This window comes from Cervus elaphus, chromosome 19 (assembly GCF_910594005.1).
Source record: "Cervus elaphus chromosome 19, mCerEla1.1, whole genome shotgun sequence".
NCBI classification, from domain to species: Eukaryota; Metazoa; Chordata; class Mammalia; order Artiodactyla; family Cervidae; genus Cervus; species Cervus elaphus.
Genome location: NC_057833.1, coordinates 63,144,159 through 63,159,639, shown reverse-complemented (window position 1 = coordinate 63,159,639; position 15,481 = coordinate 63,144,159). Strand labels below are relative to the sequence as shown.

Here is a 15,481-nt window from a genome sequence, read left to right as displayed (position 1 = left end):
ACAGGAAGGTGACTTAATGCACAACCTTGATATAGAGCAAGGAATCAAAATGGAATTCTTGTAGAATTATTTTGATAAAATGGAATTTTTGTAGAATTATTTTGATAAGTTAATTTGGAAATACAGATGATCCTAATCCTAATACGATACCCTAAGGAGGGTAAAGCAAGGAAGTCTTAAAAATGTTCATCTTTTAAACATGAATTCCAAACTATTTTTATTTGACATGTGGAATTGTTAAACAGGTAATAGTATTCTGGTCATATACATTTCTTAAATAAGGCTTCTTTGTATTTGATCAAAATGTGCATGGTACCAGACTGTAGTTTAGTCTTTGTTCAAAGACATGCAAGTATTTAGTATTTACATTAAATTGATAGCCTCAGAAGAATAGTGAATACATTCCCTTAAAAAGTAAAAGAAAAAAAAATTAACTTTACGGTGAACCATAGTATCTTTATCTCCTAATGTTTTAGATAGTATTTATATTCTTGAACCTCCATTGGCTTCCACATTCTCATGCAAATTTCTGGCTTGCTTTAACACAGCAGTCCAATTTCTGTTGGCTATATGACAGGGCATACGCATGTTAATTGCTCTTTTTGAAAGTATCACCAAGCAGTTCAGAATACCTTATTTATTGATAATATCGTGAAAATCAAGGACCTTATATCAGCCAAAAATAACAATATGGAATAGGGCAGAACTGAATAATGAAATGTATGAGATTGTCATTTTCATCTTGAACCATTTGAAAATGTTTTCTACTTAAGCTACATATTTTAGATAAGCACAGTTAGATATAGATTTCACTAATGAAGAAATAAACTTTTCTTCTTTTAGCTCAGAATTCCTTAGGACTAAATGTTAATTGATATGCATTTTATATATAATATGTACAGGCTTTGTAACCAAGGGTCACACAACTACGGCACACACGTTAGTTACCTTGGTTTTCAAGGGTTATGTGTCAACTCTGCATATTATGTGCCAAGGAGATACTATCAACATTATTTTTTGCATAATGTGCAAGTATGATATGGCCACAGAGTGTAATACAAATTAGTGGCAAAGTGCTGAGGGAAGGGATCCACGACAGACTCAAATGCACAAGGTTGAATATTACCCGTAAACTATCTGACTCTGCTAAGGCCTTACCAGCACAGAGTGCCAAGCCATGCCCAGCTTTTAAAAGCTTCTGAAATACTTGGACACAAGGAAGCTTGTGCAAGGAATTCTACCACAGCCTCTGGCAACACTGGGACTGGTGGGAGGGATAAATGACACCCGGGAAGCAACCTGGAAGTTTCCTCAAACCTCTTGCAAAATGTACCATCTTCCCGAAGAACAATTTTGCTCACTCCATCATGACCAACGTTGTATATTGATATGTGCTTTTTTTTTTTTTGGTTTAAAATATATTAGCAAGATGCTGCTGCATTAGTTAAAGAGAGTCTGATAATTTTATTGTCATGTTGATTTCTTATACACACTTCAATTTACTGAAAATGTATTTTCAAAGAAGTTAAGAGGTTAGTGGGAAAGAAAAAATCTTATTTGCAACCCAAATTCCCCTTAAAAAGGTATTACATCTTTGACTCCTTATATTAAGTGTTGTGCTCATGTTAAAAAAAAACACAAAAAAACAAAAAAAACACTACCCTCCACTCTAGCTTTTCCCTTTAAAGTCAGAGAAGATAGGTTGTTTTCCTTTAAATTTCATAGCATATTTATTTACCCTATTTTTTTAAAATATATGAAATCTTGTTTCCATTTGAATTCAAAATTATTTTGCTAAAATGACTTTCTGAACCCTAGTAATAAGCTAGAATGTTTAAAGGTGTTTTCTCATTTAATACAAAGTCGTAATAACTTTTTCGACATAATTTTAAGTTTACAGCAAACCAGCTGCCTCTGAAGTAGTTCAACTGTGCTTCAAAAGTAGACAGTAACTTTGAAAATCGAATTGGGAGTCTTCTATGATCCCATTTAAGTTTGGCATCAGAGGAGTCCAGCTGCCCTCTGATGAGCTCATCAGGGTCCAGGGAAAAGAGGCAGGAAGAGAGTGGGTGATTTCAGAACCAAAGGAACCCAAACACCCCCTAACAAGTAGGAAATCTTAAAAAAGCAGCAGGAAAATATAGTGAATGTGAACAAAAATAACCAAAAACTGCAACACTGGCCCTATTCTTTACATGAACATTAGCACACCTCACTTCATATCCTGGAGTTTACTGAGCTTTACGCTGCAAGAATTTTGAAGTGCATGTTTAAATTCCAGATTTGTTATTCTTATCTTCTTCATGGAGTTCTTGTAGTTATGACATACACAACCAAATGAGCTCAGAGTTATTAACTTGTATTTCATTTACAACTCAAAAAAAAAAAAAAAAAAATACAGCGCTTACTAAGGAGTTCTTGGACAGAAGGTCCATTTTTTCCCCCTACTTATGTTACTTTTAATGGCCTTTAAAAATGTATATACACCAGCTTTAAAAAAGTGTTGCCATGGCGGGCATATTGTGAAGTAAGTGCAGATGAATCTATTCTAAGTGCATATCTGCTGGAGCCTGAATTGATGTCTTTGTTGGTGGGTCTTTTGACCATCCTCCTGATCAAGTAAAACGTCAACCAAAAACAGATTATCGTCTTCACTGTTTAACTTAAAAAATGAGCATGTGTTTGGGATTTAAATTTACAGTGTTTCAAGTGACTTTTAAATTGCTCTTTTTCAGATCTGTAAAATGTCAAGAAAGTTTTAACATGCATCTTACTGAGAGGGCCATCTTGGACTCTGTGTTACTTCACATAAGCAGACAAACCCTACCATGTCATACCATACAAACAATTTTAATTGTGTAGTTACAGTCAATAACCACTCCTAATCAGAACATTTCTGCATAAAGAAAATTGTGATACACTTATAAAAACAGCCAGCTGTAACAAAATAGCTGGTGTTTTCATAGCCATAAACTCATAAAAAAGAAATAACACCTTTATACAGAAATTTTATACAGATGTAGCTTTAAAATTGATTGTAAACCAAAGGAAGACACGTTGCAAACATCAATTATTTTCACATTAATTGCATAATTTTCTAAGGTGATCTATTAGTTTTATTAACCTAAGCTTATTTGCATGATAGTAAAAATTGCATACAACAATAAGAGTGAAGCTTATAGTATGAATTGCTTGGATAACATAGAGCACTTTTTATAGGCAACTGTGTAAAGCACATTTTATCTATTTAAAACTTTTAAGACACTTTGTTTTACTGCCCATCAAAATACATTTATAAATAGAAAAGAACCAGTATGGTAACAAGAGAAGCAATATTACATTTAACGGAAACTTCCAAAAATTAATTACAACATGATGCTGCAGGATCTACAAATAAATAATGAGGACTAAATTGTGTTTCACATTTTCTTTTCATTTTTTAAAAAATCTTGTAACAATGAGAATGAAAAAAATTACAGTGAACTTTTATTTCCAAAATAAAAACAAATTTGAATTACGGCAGTGCCATATAATACAAGGCATTTGTTGGCATATGTCATCTTTAAACTGCATTCCACAGTCTATAGTTCTTTTGCAACATACAATAGAGTAACAAACTCTTTTTCTTTTTTAAAACAAGGGGCGAGTTTCCAAAGATAAGTGTGAAGTGTTACAGAAATAAAGGAAGGAAATGATAATCACAGAAGTTATAATGCTTGTTTTGAGGCTCCAGAATAATAATTATAAAATTAAAAAAAAAAAATCACTGGTTATCATGCTTACGGGTACACACACCCGGGTGTGTTCCGTGAACACAAATTTTCCATTTTTAATACCAAACAATCCGATGCTTCACCTGGGGCTGCCAAGCAGTTCGTAAAAGAGAGGAAAACGTTTAGTGCAGTCAGTATCAGCCTTTCTCGACGTTCCCGTTTGTGCAAGTTTCTGACGATTCCCCGGCTGAACGGCGGAGCGGAGCGCGAGTGTCGCGCGGGGCGGACCCCCCGGCCGGGGGGCGCTGATGGGGGACTGCAGCTCAGTCCCTGGCGTCGGCGCTCGCGTCCGTGCTGCCGTCGGCCGCCGGCTCGTCCTCGAGCTTCACCGCGAAGAGCGGGCTCGCGCCCGCGCCCGGAACACCCTCATCTGGGTCCTGCAGCAGCTCGTCGTCTTTGTAGTCGGCCACGTCCACCTCCAGGCCCGCGTGGTCCTTCAGCCGGCCGTGGTGCTTGAGGTGGTAGCGCTGGTTCTGGAAGAACTTGATGACGGTGTGCTGCGGCAGGTCCAGCTGCGCCGACAGCGTCTGGATGGCCTCCTCGTCCGGGTGCAGCCCCACATCCTGCATGAAGCTCTGCAGGATGCCCAGCGCCTCCACCGAGATCTTGGTCCGCGGCCGCGCCTTCGGCCGGCTCTCATCCTCCGCCTCGGCCGGCGTGGCCGCGGGCGGCTGCCGCGCGGGAAGCCGGGGCCCGGTTGGGGCCGGCGGCGCCTGTGCCGGCGCGGGGGGCGGTGCGGGCTGTGGCTGCGGGGGCGCCTGCGGCGGCTGCGGGGAAACAGCGGCACAAGATCAGCGGCGCCGCACGTGCCCGGCCCCGCGCGCCTGGCCACTGCACGTGCCTGGCCACTGCGCATGCTCGGTCCCTGTGCAATGCCTGCTCATTGCGCATGCCCTGCTCCTGCGCAACACCTAGGCACTGCGCATGCGGCCTCGCGCGCGGCACACAAGGGCCTGGAAGGAGCGAGCACATGACCTGCCGGGATCGGAAGGTGGGGACGGGTGCCGGACACAAACGCAGGCCAGCTGAACGGCCCACGGCACCGGGAAGAAGGTCAGAACGATCGCTAGGGAGGACCGGGGAGGGTCAGGGTGGCTCCTGGGCTTCGTCGTCAGAGGTCAGGCTGGCTTACTTACACGGCTGAAACTCTGCACTCTGAAAGTGTGAGCCACATTCACCAGGAGGATATGCCTCCGACATGAGGACAGCATATTGTGATGTCAGTAATTAATGAGGACTTTAAATGAAGACGGAGAAGTGAACTGTGCCAAAGTCAGTTTAGGAAGGTGAGCTGTGGACACACTGGGAAGGAAATATATTTCGTCCCATTGCAGCAGATGGCTAAAACGTGGCCCTGGCTTACAAGGTCTTACGTTCCAAGTAAAACGGGGAAGCCTCTGCTCTTCTACAGCATTCAAAGGGAAAGCCGCTCAGCCATGTCCGACTCTTTGCGATCCCATGGACTATACAGTCCGTGGAATTCTCCAGGCCAGAATACTGGAGTGGGCAGCCTTTCCCTTCTCCAGGGGATCGTCCCTACGGAGGGAACGAACCCGAGTCTCCTGCATTGTAGGTGGATTCTTTACCAGCTGAGCTATGAGGGAAGCCATTAGCTCTTGTGAAACCAGAGAGTTTCAGAGATTCTCACGTTTGTGAATTTCCTACCAGACAGTTTCAATCTAACAGACACACATTTCTTACTGAATTGCACTGGGCTGACACTGCAAGATTTTTTCTTACCAAAAAATAAAGGTTTCATTCACTCCACAACGGCTAGCAAATTGTTCTGTCTATACTAAGTTCAGATGTAATCAGGATTTAAATTTAGTGTATATAGACACTTTTTCATAATTTGTATATGTGCTGTAATTTTCCATACACAATTACACATAACAAATGTGTGACACACACACTCCAGCTCTAGGATTCTTATCAACAAAGGAAATAAACCTAAGGAAGCCTAAAATATTAGAACGTTTATATTGTGCCCTAAGCATTTCCTTAATCCCCCTAAGAAGCAATTTTATTAAAAACAATTTACATTTTCAAACAAGTACTTTTTTTTTTTTACTTATCTTTTTTTGTTTTTGCTAAACAGTACATTTTTCAGGCTTTCATGATTATTTTAGTGCTTGATATCCTAAGGGATTCTCTTTCTTAATTTATCTTTAACATATACTCAAGGATTCTTTTTCTTAGTGGATGGATAACCTTATTTTTGTTGTGTGTATCACCACTACCCCCATCTCCATGCCCCCACAGACACACACAGCAGTAACAAGAAATAATGCAGGTGATTCAACAAAGAGAGTGTAGAATTTTAAGACTCGGGAAAGCAATGGCATTTTCCCTTAAAGGGGAAAACTAAAAGCATCCCTTTGGATGTAACAGAAATAATTAGTACAGCTCACGTTCAATTCCAACAGGTTTCCTAAGTAATTGAGGTCAACAACTAGCTGGGCCCAGACCGTCCCCATCTAAATGAACTGGGGATGAATTCAGTGGATCCACTCAGTGGATGAATGGAGACAGGTCCCAGGTTTTGGAAGGGAGTAATTCAGGGGAGTCTGAGGCTGACCCTGTGGGCGCAGTGTATTTGGCCAATACCACTGTTAGCGTGGCCTTTCCAAGGCTGAGCATCCCGACCAGGGAGCAGGTCTCAGCACCAATCTTCTGTGTGTCCCCCTCTGGCTGGATAACCTGTGCCTGCTCACCTGTGGAGCAGTACCAGCCACGGGGCCCAATGCCTCTAGACTCTCCTTGCCTAAGGGTGGTAGGAGAGGGGCTCTAATGGAAAAACAGACAGACGTGACTCACCCCTAACCAGTGCTCACTGAGCCTGCGGCGACAGACAGACCTAAAGTGAAGCCAGGGGTGGGGAGTCGGAAGCCAGATGCCAATTTGGTTTCCGTCCCCTTCTCTTTCTAGGACAGAATCTAACGTATGCAATTGTGATCCTACAAACTTCCTCTGTGGAAACAGCAGTCATGCTTTTCCTCGGGGACAGGATCGGTGTTCATTAAAAAATAGGTGGTGTGTCTAAAAACTCAAATTTTGCTGCAATGTGGGAGACCTGGGTTCGATTCCTGGGTCAGGAAGATCCCCTGGAGAAGGGATAGGCTGCCCACTCCAGTATTCTTGGGCTTCCCTGGTGGCTCAGCTGGTAAAGAATCCACCTGCAATGCAGGAGACCTGGGCTTGATCCCTGGGTTGGGAAGATCCCCTGGAGAAGGGAAAGGCTGCAATTGCTGCTGCTAAGTCGCTTCAGTTGTGTCCGACTCTGTGTGACCCCATAGACAGCAGCCCACCAGGCTCCCCCGTCCCTGGGATTCTCCAGGCAAGAACGCTGGAGTGGGTTGCCATTTCCTTCTCCAATGCATGAAAGTGGAAAGTGAAAGTGAAGTCACTCAGTCGTGTCTGACTCTTAGGGACTGCATGGACTGTAGCCCACCAGGCTCCTCGGTCCATGGGATTTTCCAGGCAAGAGTACTAGAGTGGGGTGCCATTGCCTTCTCCGAGGGAAGGTCTACCCACTCCAGTATTCTTGGGCTTTCCCTGTGGCTCAGCTGGTAAAGAATCTGCCTGCAATGCAGGAGACCTGGGTTCGATCCCTGGGTTGGGAAGATCCCCTGGAGAAGGGACAGGCTACCCACTCCAGTATTTCGGCCTGGAGAATTCCATGGACTGTATAGTCTATGGGGTCGTAAAGGGTTGGACACGACTGATCGACTGTCACTTTCAATATGACAAAATAGATTAAGCTCTCACATAGTTCTAATGAAGACTGGCTTGCCAAACAACAGTGGAAGGGGGTTCCTGCCGGCCGGGGAGGGGTGGGGGGGGGCGGGGAGCATACAGGAACACAGCACACATGTTGGAAAACCCAGGTCCTCCTTTGCCCCCTGACCGAGATGGCAGGGTACTGTCATCTCTTGTTTAGAAGCCTATGTTCAGACTGGCGGAAAGAAGAGAAATGCCCCTTTCCCTGCCACGTTTAAGCGTCTGTTTACCGCGTGCTCTACTGCAGCGGCCGACGTGCACGAACCTGAATCTGCTCTGCGGGCACGTGGATGATGTGCGGTGGCCGGTCGCCGTGGTGATGCACCGCGTTGCTCTCCTGTTCATAGATGGCATCGCGTTCTGGCTGGGGGAGGCTGAGGAACCTTCGGATCATGGAGAGGTTCTCCCACAGGGTCCTGTTTTCTGGAGAAGGGTCTTCTTTCCAGCGTAACAGCTCACACAGCCACCCCTTAGAGACAAGGGCGTTAGCAGGTCAGTTCAGGTCCAAGAGGGGGCGGGTGGGGAGCTGACAGTTCCCATTAGGAAGTAAAAAGGAAGGACCCTGTGCAGTTAACTTTTTCTCAGCTCAAAACACTCCCAATATGCTTAAAAATTTTTTTAACCTGTTAAAAGAGAATAGGTGTGATTATTGAAGAGGAGGCAGGTTCTGTTTTTTAATACACAATTCAGATTTGCATCTTAAAGGAGGGCCCTATTTTTCAGACTCCAAAGGCAAGACCCATTTACCCTAGACTGCAGAATGTGCCCAAGGAGAAAGGCTGACTGTGCTTCTGGTCCTATGAATGGCCATATGAGATTCTGAAGATACTATTTACAAAGGGCTGGGATAGCTTTTTAGAATAATTTTCCCAAAAGGATTCCCTAAGTTTATAATTTTTGCATTAAAAAGGCAATTCTGTGAATATTTTTGTTTGTGTCAATGTATGTGTGTATGTGTAGAAAAGGGAGAGAAAGGATGTGTGCAGTTGTGTGAGCAAGAATGTCATCCAAGGTAAGGCTTTATGTTAGAATGAGTATTAGAAGAATTCTCCAACACAGAACTTTCCAGAAAGACACCTCAGAGTCCTGCCTGCAGCTGTGCACACACATGGTTCATCAGGTAAGCAGTTTAATAGAATCCCTGGGCCAAGGGAGACGATGGCCACTGAGAGCCAAAACCTGAATGTATCTGCTGCACTCCAAGGCCCGGTTTCTGATCCCGAGATCCTCAATCATGAACTGAGTGGTCGAACGTGGGACAGTGGGACTGATATACACACACAAGTAATAGGCACTGGGCTGGATGAAGCACAAGCTGGAATCAAGATTGCTGGGAGAAATATCAATAACCTCAGATATGCAGATGATACCACCCTTATGGCAGAAAGTGAAGAACTAAAGAACCTCTTGATGAAAGTGAAAGAGGAGACTGAAAAAGCTGGCTTAAAGCTCAACATTCAGAAAACTAAGATCATGGCATCCAGTCCCATCACTTCATGGCAAATAGATGGGGAAACAAGTGGAAACAGTGGCTGACTTTATTTTTCTGGGCTCCAAAATCACTGCAGATGGTGATTGCAGCCATGAAATAAAAAGACATTTATTCCTTGGAAGGAAAGTTATGACCAACCTAGACAGCATATTAAAAAGCAGAGACATTACTTTGTCAACAAAGGTCCATCTAGTCAAGGCTATGGTTTTTCCAGTGGTCATGTATGGATGTGTGAGTTGGACTATAAAGAAAGCTGAGCTCCAAAGAATTGATGCTTTTGAACTGTGGTGTTGGAGAAGACTCTTGAGAGTCCCTTGGACTGCAAGGAGATCCAACCAGTCCATCCTAAAAGAAATCAGTCGTGGGTGTTCACTGGAAGGACTGATGTTGAAGCTGAAACTCCAATACTTTGGCCATCTGATGTGAAGAGCTGACTCATTGGAAGAGACCCTGATGCTGGGCAAGATTGAGGGCAGGAGAAGAAGGGGATGACAGAGGATGGGATGGTTGGATGGCATCACCGACTCGATGGACATGGGTTTGGGTGGACTCCAGGAGTTGGTGATGGACAGGGAGGCCTGGCGTGCTGCAGTCCATGGGGTTGCAAAGAGTTGGACACGCCTGAGCGACTGAAGTGAACTGAATACTATGTATAAAGTAGGCTGAGTAATGAGCACCTACTGTGTAGCACCAGAAACTCTACTTGATGCTCTGTGGTGAGACCTAAATGGGAAGGAAATCCAAGAAAAAGGGGTGGGATGGGGGGGATTATGTACGCATAGAGCTGATTCACTTTCTGTACAGTAGGAACTCACACACCATCGTAAGGCAACTATGCTCCCATAAAAACTAAAAGAAAAAGAGTGTTCCAACGAGTGTGCACTGTCTCCCGTTCTTTAACCACCATCTCAAACCTTCTTGTCTCGGCCGCCACATGGGTGCTGAGCAGCAGGGCGCGGAGGCGGAGGGGAGGGCTGCCTACACCTGCTCCTGCTCTCAGCTCCGAACCGCGCTCCAGAGAAGCGTCTGCAGGCCAGCTCACCGGGGACGCCGGCTGCTCCTCTGCCTCCTCATGGTCCCTCTCCCCCGGCGGCGGCCCTCCAGCCCACCGGCCCACAGACCGCGCCCTCCACCCTCGGCTCTCCAGACGTGCCCCTCCCGCCTGCTCGCCGCCGGGCTGTGAATGCAGGCTTTTCCTGAGGCCACGTTCTTCCTGGACTTGCCTCCGCTTTCTTATCCTCCTGATCTCCTGCCGGGTCCCTCACCAGATCAGGGGCCTCGGATTCCTTATCTTAGCCTCTGCTTTAGGGAAACTGACCTAAAACAACGGGGTTCCTTAGAAACTAGTTGGATGGGAATGCAAAGAGGACAGGTTAGTATCTGATTTTTAGAATTGGCCAAGGGGAGTTGGCCTCTGACCTTAGGGTGAGGTCAGAACATGGCATGACTTCTCCTTTCTTTTCCAATGTGAGCCACGGGAGAAATTCTCTGCTAACTGTAATACACAGCCGAAGAAGCCCCCAAACAGCCTGAGAGATTTTAAAGAATAGCTGGAGACTCATACACTAGCTTCCCGAGACCCACCGACCACCCAGCCAAGGGTGACAGCTGCTAAACCCCATGAGCCCTACTGACCCTAACTGAAGCCAGGGCTTCTGATTCTCCACTCCACACACCATTTAGCCACGTGCATTCCTAGGGACAGTCATGCAACTGTGCACTCACTTGATGCCGCCACGTGCATGATCCCAGGATAACAGAACAGGCGGTAAACTGAAGGTTTACCAGAAAGAATATTAGCTCAATAAAAAAGAACCATGACGACGGCGCCACTGAACATGCTTCTCTTCTAACCATGGCAGCTGTAGGCTTCTTTCCACAATCAGACCATAGGTCACATTTTTGCTCTTATCTATGAATGCAACATTAACTACAATTTGAGTATTTGAAATATTTGAGACCCACTTGCATAGGCTGCCCTGGAAATGTTTGTTTAGCTCCTGCTGACAAATATTTGCTGTCTGGATTGAGCCATGGAAATATTTTATACTTTCCTACATCAAAAATTATTGCTTTATTCTTCACTTCTATATTTTGATGCAAGGCAAGTTTTAGATCTATCTTCCTGAAGGAAGGCTTGACTATTAACTCTGGTTAAGATTACACCCCTGCCCCCTCCTCATCTCTTCTTTAGCTGTGGCAACTGACAGGGCCCCATGCCTATATACAGAAAACCACTACAATTTTATTTACCTTTCAAGAGATGGCTAGAAGGTTCATCAAGAATATGTTCTTTTTTTCTTTACTTAGCTAGGATTATACTCTTGTAATAAGTGCTAAACACTGAACATATAAGTCTTTTTTTTTTTTTAAGAAATAAATGCTTGTAACCAAAAATTGCTAAAAGTTAAATTAAGAACAATTCATGTAAGAAAATCTTCTTGAAGAAAGCTGAAGCACTCCAATAATTTTTTTAATCCTTTTAGAAACTTTTTAAAGTAATGCAGATATCGGTTAGCACTTGGATATATGTGGGGGGAAAAAAACATGTGGATCACAGATGTTCTTTGGAAAGGAAAATCATTAGTTCTTTTAAAATGGCTAATAATGATAGCTAATTCCCAAACAATCACACTCATGCTGGTTTCACAAATATTTCAGAAAAAGAGCCTTGACTTATTCAACAAATATTTTGCTCATATTGTCACTTCTGTGTCTCTATACTTATAAGACAGATTCTTATTTTTATTAATTGCCCATGACTAACATAACATTTCCAGTAGTTTGCTATTAACCTTTGCCCTTAAATAATACTTCTAATTCCTTATCTAAAAATAATGTGATGAATTGTAAATCTGAAGCATGTCTCCGCTAGCCTTTCAAGAGACACGATGATTTTAAGAGACTGAAATCAGATGCTTCTTAGAAAAATATTTAACGGTGCAGCTGGGAACTGTTAGTTCTACAAGGGTATTCCAAAAAACAAAGATGGGGGAGGGGCAGCGTGCTTTTCTCTTGATATGTGTCGCTCTCAACAAATAATGGAAAACAGACATTCTGACAGGCTAGTTCTTTGTCAGCAGAGAAATCAGCTGGCTCATTCCCAATTTACACTGGCAAAAAGAAGATTAATTTACTATGATTCCATTTAAATACCTTGGAATATTCTGACTCCCTCAAATCCTATCGATCAAGATGATGACAGTAATCTGGTCTATGTTTTGCAGGAAGTGACGAGAAGCACCAAACGCTTTCTAATTCCCCAATACCTGTCCTGAGGTCACTTTTCCATAAACGATACTGTTGAGCAAATACACTTGGGAAGACAATATATGTCAGAATATAGGTAACATGTGGCAAATAAAAATAATGATTTCCCTAAGTACTATATTGGTTCTTTTAAAATGATACATGTATAGATTTACTGGATGGAGGAGAGATGGTGAATAAAACACAAGCACTTTGCTGCAAAATGTGAACATAATTACGTTTTAAGCCAGGTCTCTGGGACTTGAAATATTGTAAGAGGGGTAGGAACTGCTGTGACAATTAAATTAGATCACAACTGTTCTGAACAGTAGAAAAGACAGGAGACTAACAGCCTTAAAATAATGAGACCGATCTATTCTCAGAAAACTAAAATGGCACAAGGAACAACCTAAACTTTAAATGTAGTAAATTTGCCAAGCAACATTACACTGCATATAAAGAGGGCAAAATATAAACAGTAGCCACATGTAAATAAATTAGTCAAACTTTCAGGATGTTCCTACTTTTCAAACTGACAAAGTTTAATTTGACACCTTCTGTTCTAAACCCTTTGTTTCTATTCAAAATCACGCCTTGAGCTGTTGCTATCAATCACAGCACTCCCCCTATTACTTAAAAAAACTGGCATGGACCCTAAACAAGCTGAAAATGCCATGCAGATGAATTCTGAGATAATATGTTCAAACCTGTTATATACAACACAAATCGTGTAAAGTTATGTATTGTAAACCTACATTTATTGAGAACTAAAAGTCTTAAATCCATCTGCCACAAAGGAAATACTGTTATGTACTTTATAGGAACCAAGAACCATCTGTAAATGTCTTGCCACCGTAAGCAAGAAACTGGTACAGAAGATGCTAAACCTCAGACAGCATGAAATCAATAACATTCTTTGGACTGGTTTTGGTTTAGGGAATCTATGAAAGACATGGAAGATTTGGGGAGGGTAAAGGGGCAAAAAAAAAAAAAGGAAAAGAGAAAATGCGGAACGACTGCCAACCCACTACTGAAAAAAAGCAAAACAAATTCAATGACAACACAATGGCAATTTATCATGGTCCATGAAACACATGACTGTATGCTCATTTTAAAGGAAAAATTAGCAGTTCTGAACTCAATATTCTAATGATGTGCTTTACCGACAGAATCTTGTTGTACCACACTGAAATAAAAATCCTGGCACCTTCATCTCTCAGCTGCTGATTTCCACCCAAACTCAATCTCTGATTTCCATTCTGCTCTTTTTAGAACAGTTAATTCAAGTCGATTCCCTTCTACCATTTTAATGGGTAAGGAGTACACAATGATTTTTCACCGAGTCAGGAAAGCAACCTCCTTTCACAAATGAATTTATTGTACCTAGGGAGCCTCACATACATGAAAAGAGACCCCTCGCAAGGCCGGGTCTGTGACAGTCAGGAGCACGGAACACAACTAGTTTTCCAGGGGGAAAGAGACTTTCATGTTCTCTAAGGAAAAAAAGTCACTTAGTACAAGGATATGTATATATTGTTGTCATGTACATATACATTTTAAACTTAAGAGCTATAAAAAGAGAAAGAAAATGACAAATAATTCTCACTGCAACTAAGAAGGAAAAATACATTAAAAAAAAAAAAACAACAGAAAGGTAATTTGTGTTCTAAAAAGGAAAACATTTTATAGTCTGTATTTATTCCCTACCCCTCACCCTCATCTTTTATGTGTTATTTGCAGAAGTATTTTGTTCCGATCTCTGGGGCGTATAGTATAATAATATATGATATTAAAAGAAATCAATCTAAATAGGGAGGTATTTGATACAAACATTTTAGTGGAAAGCATGAATTACATTTTAGCAAGTAGTAGGAATAGGATTAAGTACATAATCCATTAAATAGTACTTCTCACACAAAAAAATTTCAGTATTGTAGACTAAACTACACCAGGCATTTTGAATGAGTACATTTTCAACAACAACTAACTACAGAGCTAGCAATTTATCATTCAGCAAATAATTTTCTACTTTTAAAAGAATCTGTAAGTGTTACTTATGCTAATGAAGACAATTTTTAATCTGCCCACAAACATGCTAATAGAGGGCAATTTTTTTTTTTTTTAATTTACAAAGCTGTCTGCTCTGGAGGGTAATTTCATATCAATGTTCTGTAAGGGAGGGGTGAGTTCTAATTGTCAGAACTACTGAATCTTTTACCCTATAAAGGCTTAAAGGTATCACAAAAGATGCAAAGTGACTAGTGACGTTTTAAACCACTCCCTGAATGTTCAAGAAGGGACATTTTCACACTTTTTATGTTTTATACGCACTGCCTCAAATATAGTGTTGAAACATACTACTTCTTCCGCACCCCGACACAGAGACACACAGGTCTGATGGGGGTGTGAAGCCTGCATCCTTCCTTCACACACCACCATCTAACTTTTTTGTGTGTGTGTGAGAACAGTCCTAACACTTTGAACAGTGAGAAACAAAAGAGCAGCAAAGCAACACTGGAAGCATTTTCAATTATTTACGAGGTTAAAGGGTGAAATGATACTTTAAATACATCAAATTTCATCGTCTGGGCCATTTTTTGGTGGCAAAGTGGTATTGATCTTTCCAAATGCTGAAAATTAACTATTTTCCAGAAGGTCATTATTTGATTAAAGGCATTAAAGTTGAGGGCAAAGAAGCGATGCACTTCTTCCTCCCCATTCAAATCATCACATAATTTAATAAAAACCATCCCATCATGTCCTGTAATAAAAACGCTTATCTTAAGATATTGTTCTTTACCTAACATATTAACCTTTAAATGTTATGAAGTTCTTAAGGAGAAAAACCTTTGCTAAAGCAGATTATTCTATAACATAATGAGAGGCCTCCACCATTAACATTAATAAAGATACATGTTCTCTATGGAATTAGCAGGAAAGACATGAATCTTCTTCCCCAGCTTACTAACATCTACTTTGTGTAAAGTAAGGAGAATTTCAGCAGGCACAAGTAACTTTTTCCTGCTAAGTTAACATGGGCCTGAATCCCGAAAACATGGGAAGTAAATCTGAGCAGAGACAGAGCAGTAAACGCATTTTCCATTCTAAAAGTAGCATTCTACATCCACTTTATCCAAAGAGAGGTTTTAAAAAGAAACACACTTAAGTGGAATACATGCATACGTGT

The 15,481-nt window shown here is 42.0% G+C and overlaps 1 protein-coding gene across 6 annotated transcripts in view; it reads right to left on the bottom strand.

Annotated features, from left to right (window-relative positions):
* Window positions 1-2,648: 2,648 nt before the first annotated feature.
* Window positions 2,649-15,481, bottom strand: part of SATB1 (SATB homeobox 1) — a 101,462-nt gene continuing 88,629 nt past the window's right edge. For all 6 annotated transcript variants that reach the window (XM_043874332.1, XM_043874331.1, XM_043874330.1 and 3 more), the window contains 2 exons: window positions 7,819-8,022; window positions 2,649-4,540 (listed from right to left, as the gene is read on the bottom strand). In XM_043874332.1, the coding sequence (XP_043730267.1) occupies window positions 4,037-4,540; window positions 7,819-8,022 (708 nt within the window). In that variant the 3' untranslated portion in view covers window positions 2,649-4,036. The remainder of the gene's footprint in view (window positions 4,541-7,818; window positions 8,023-15,481) is intronic.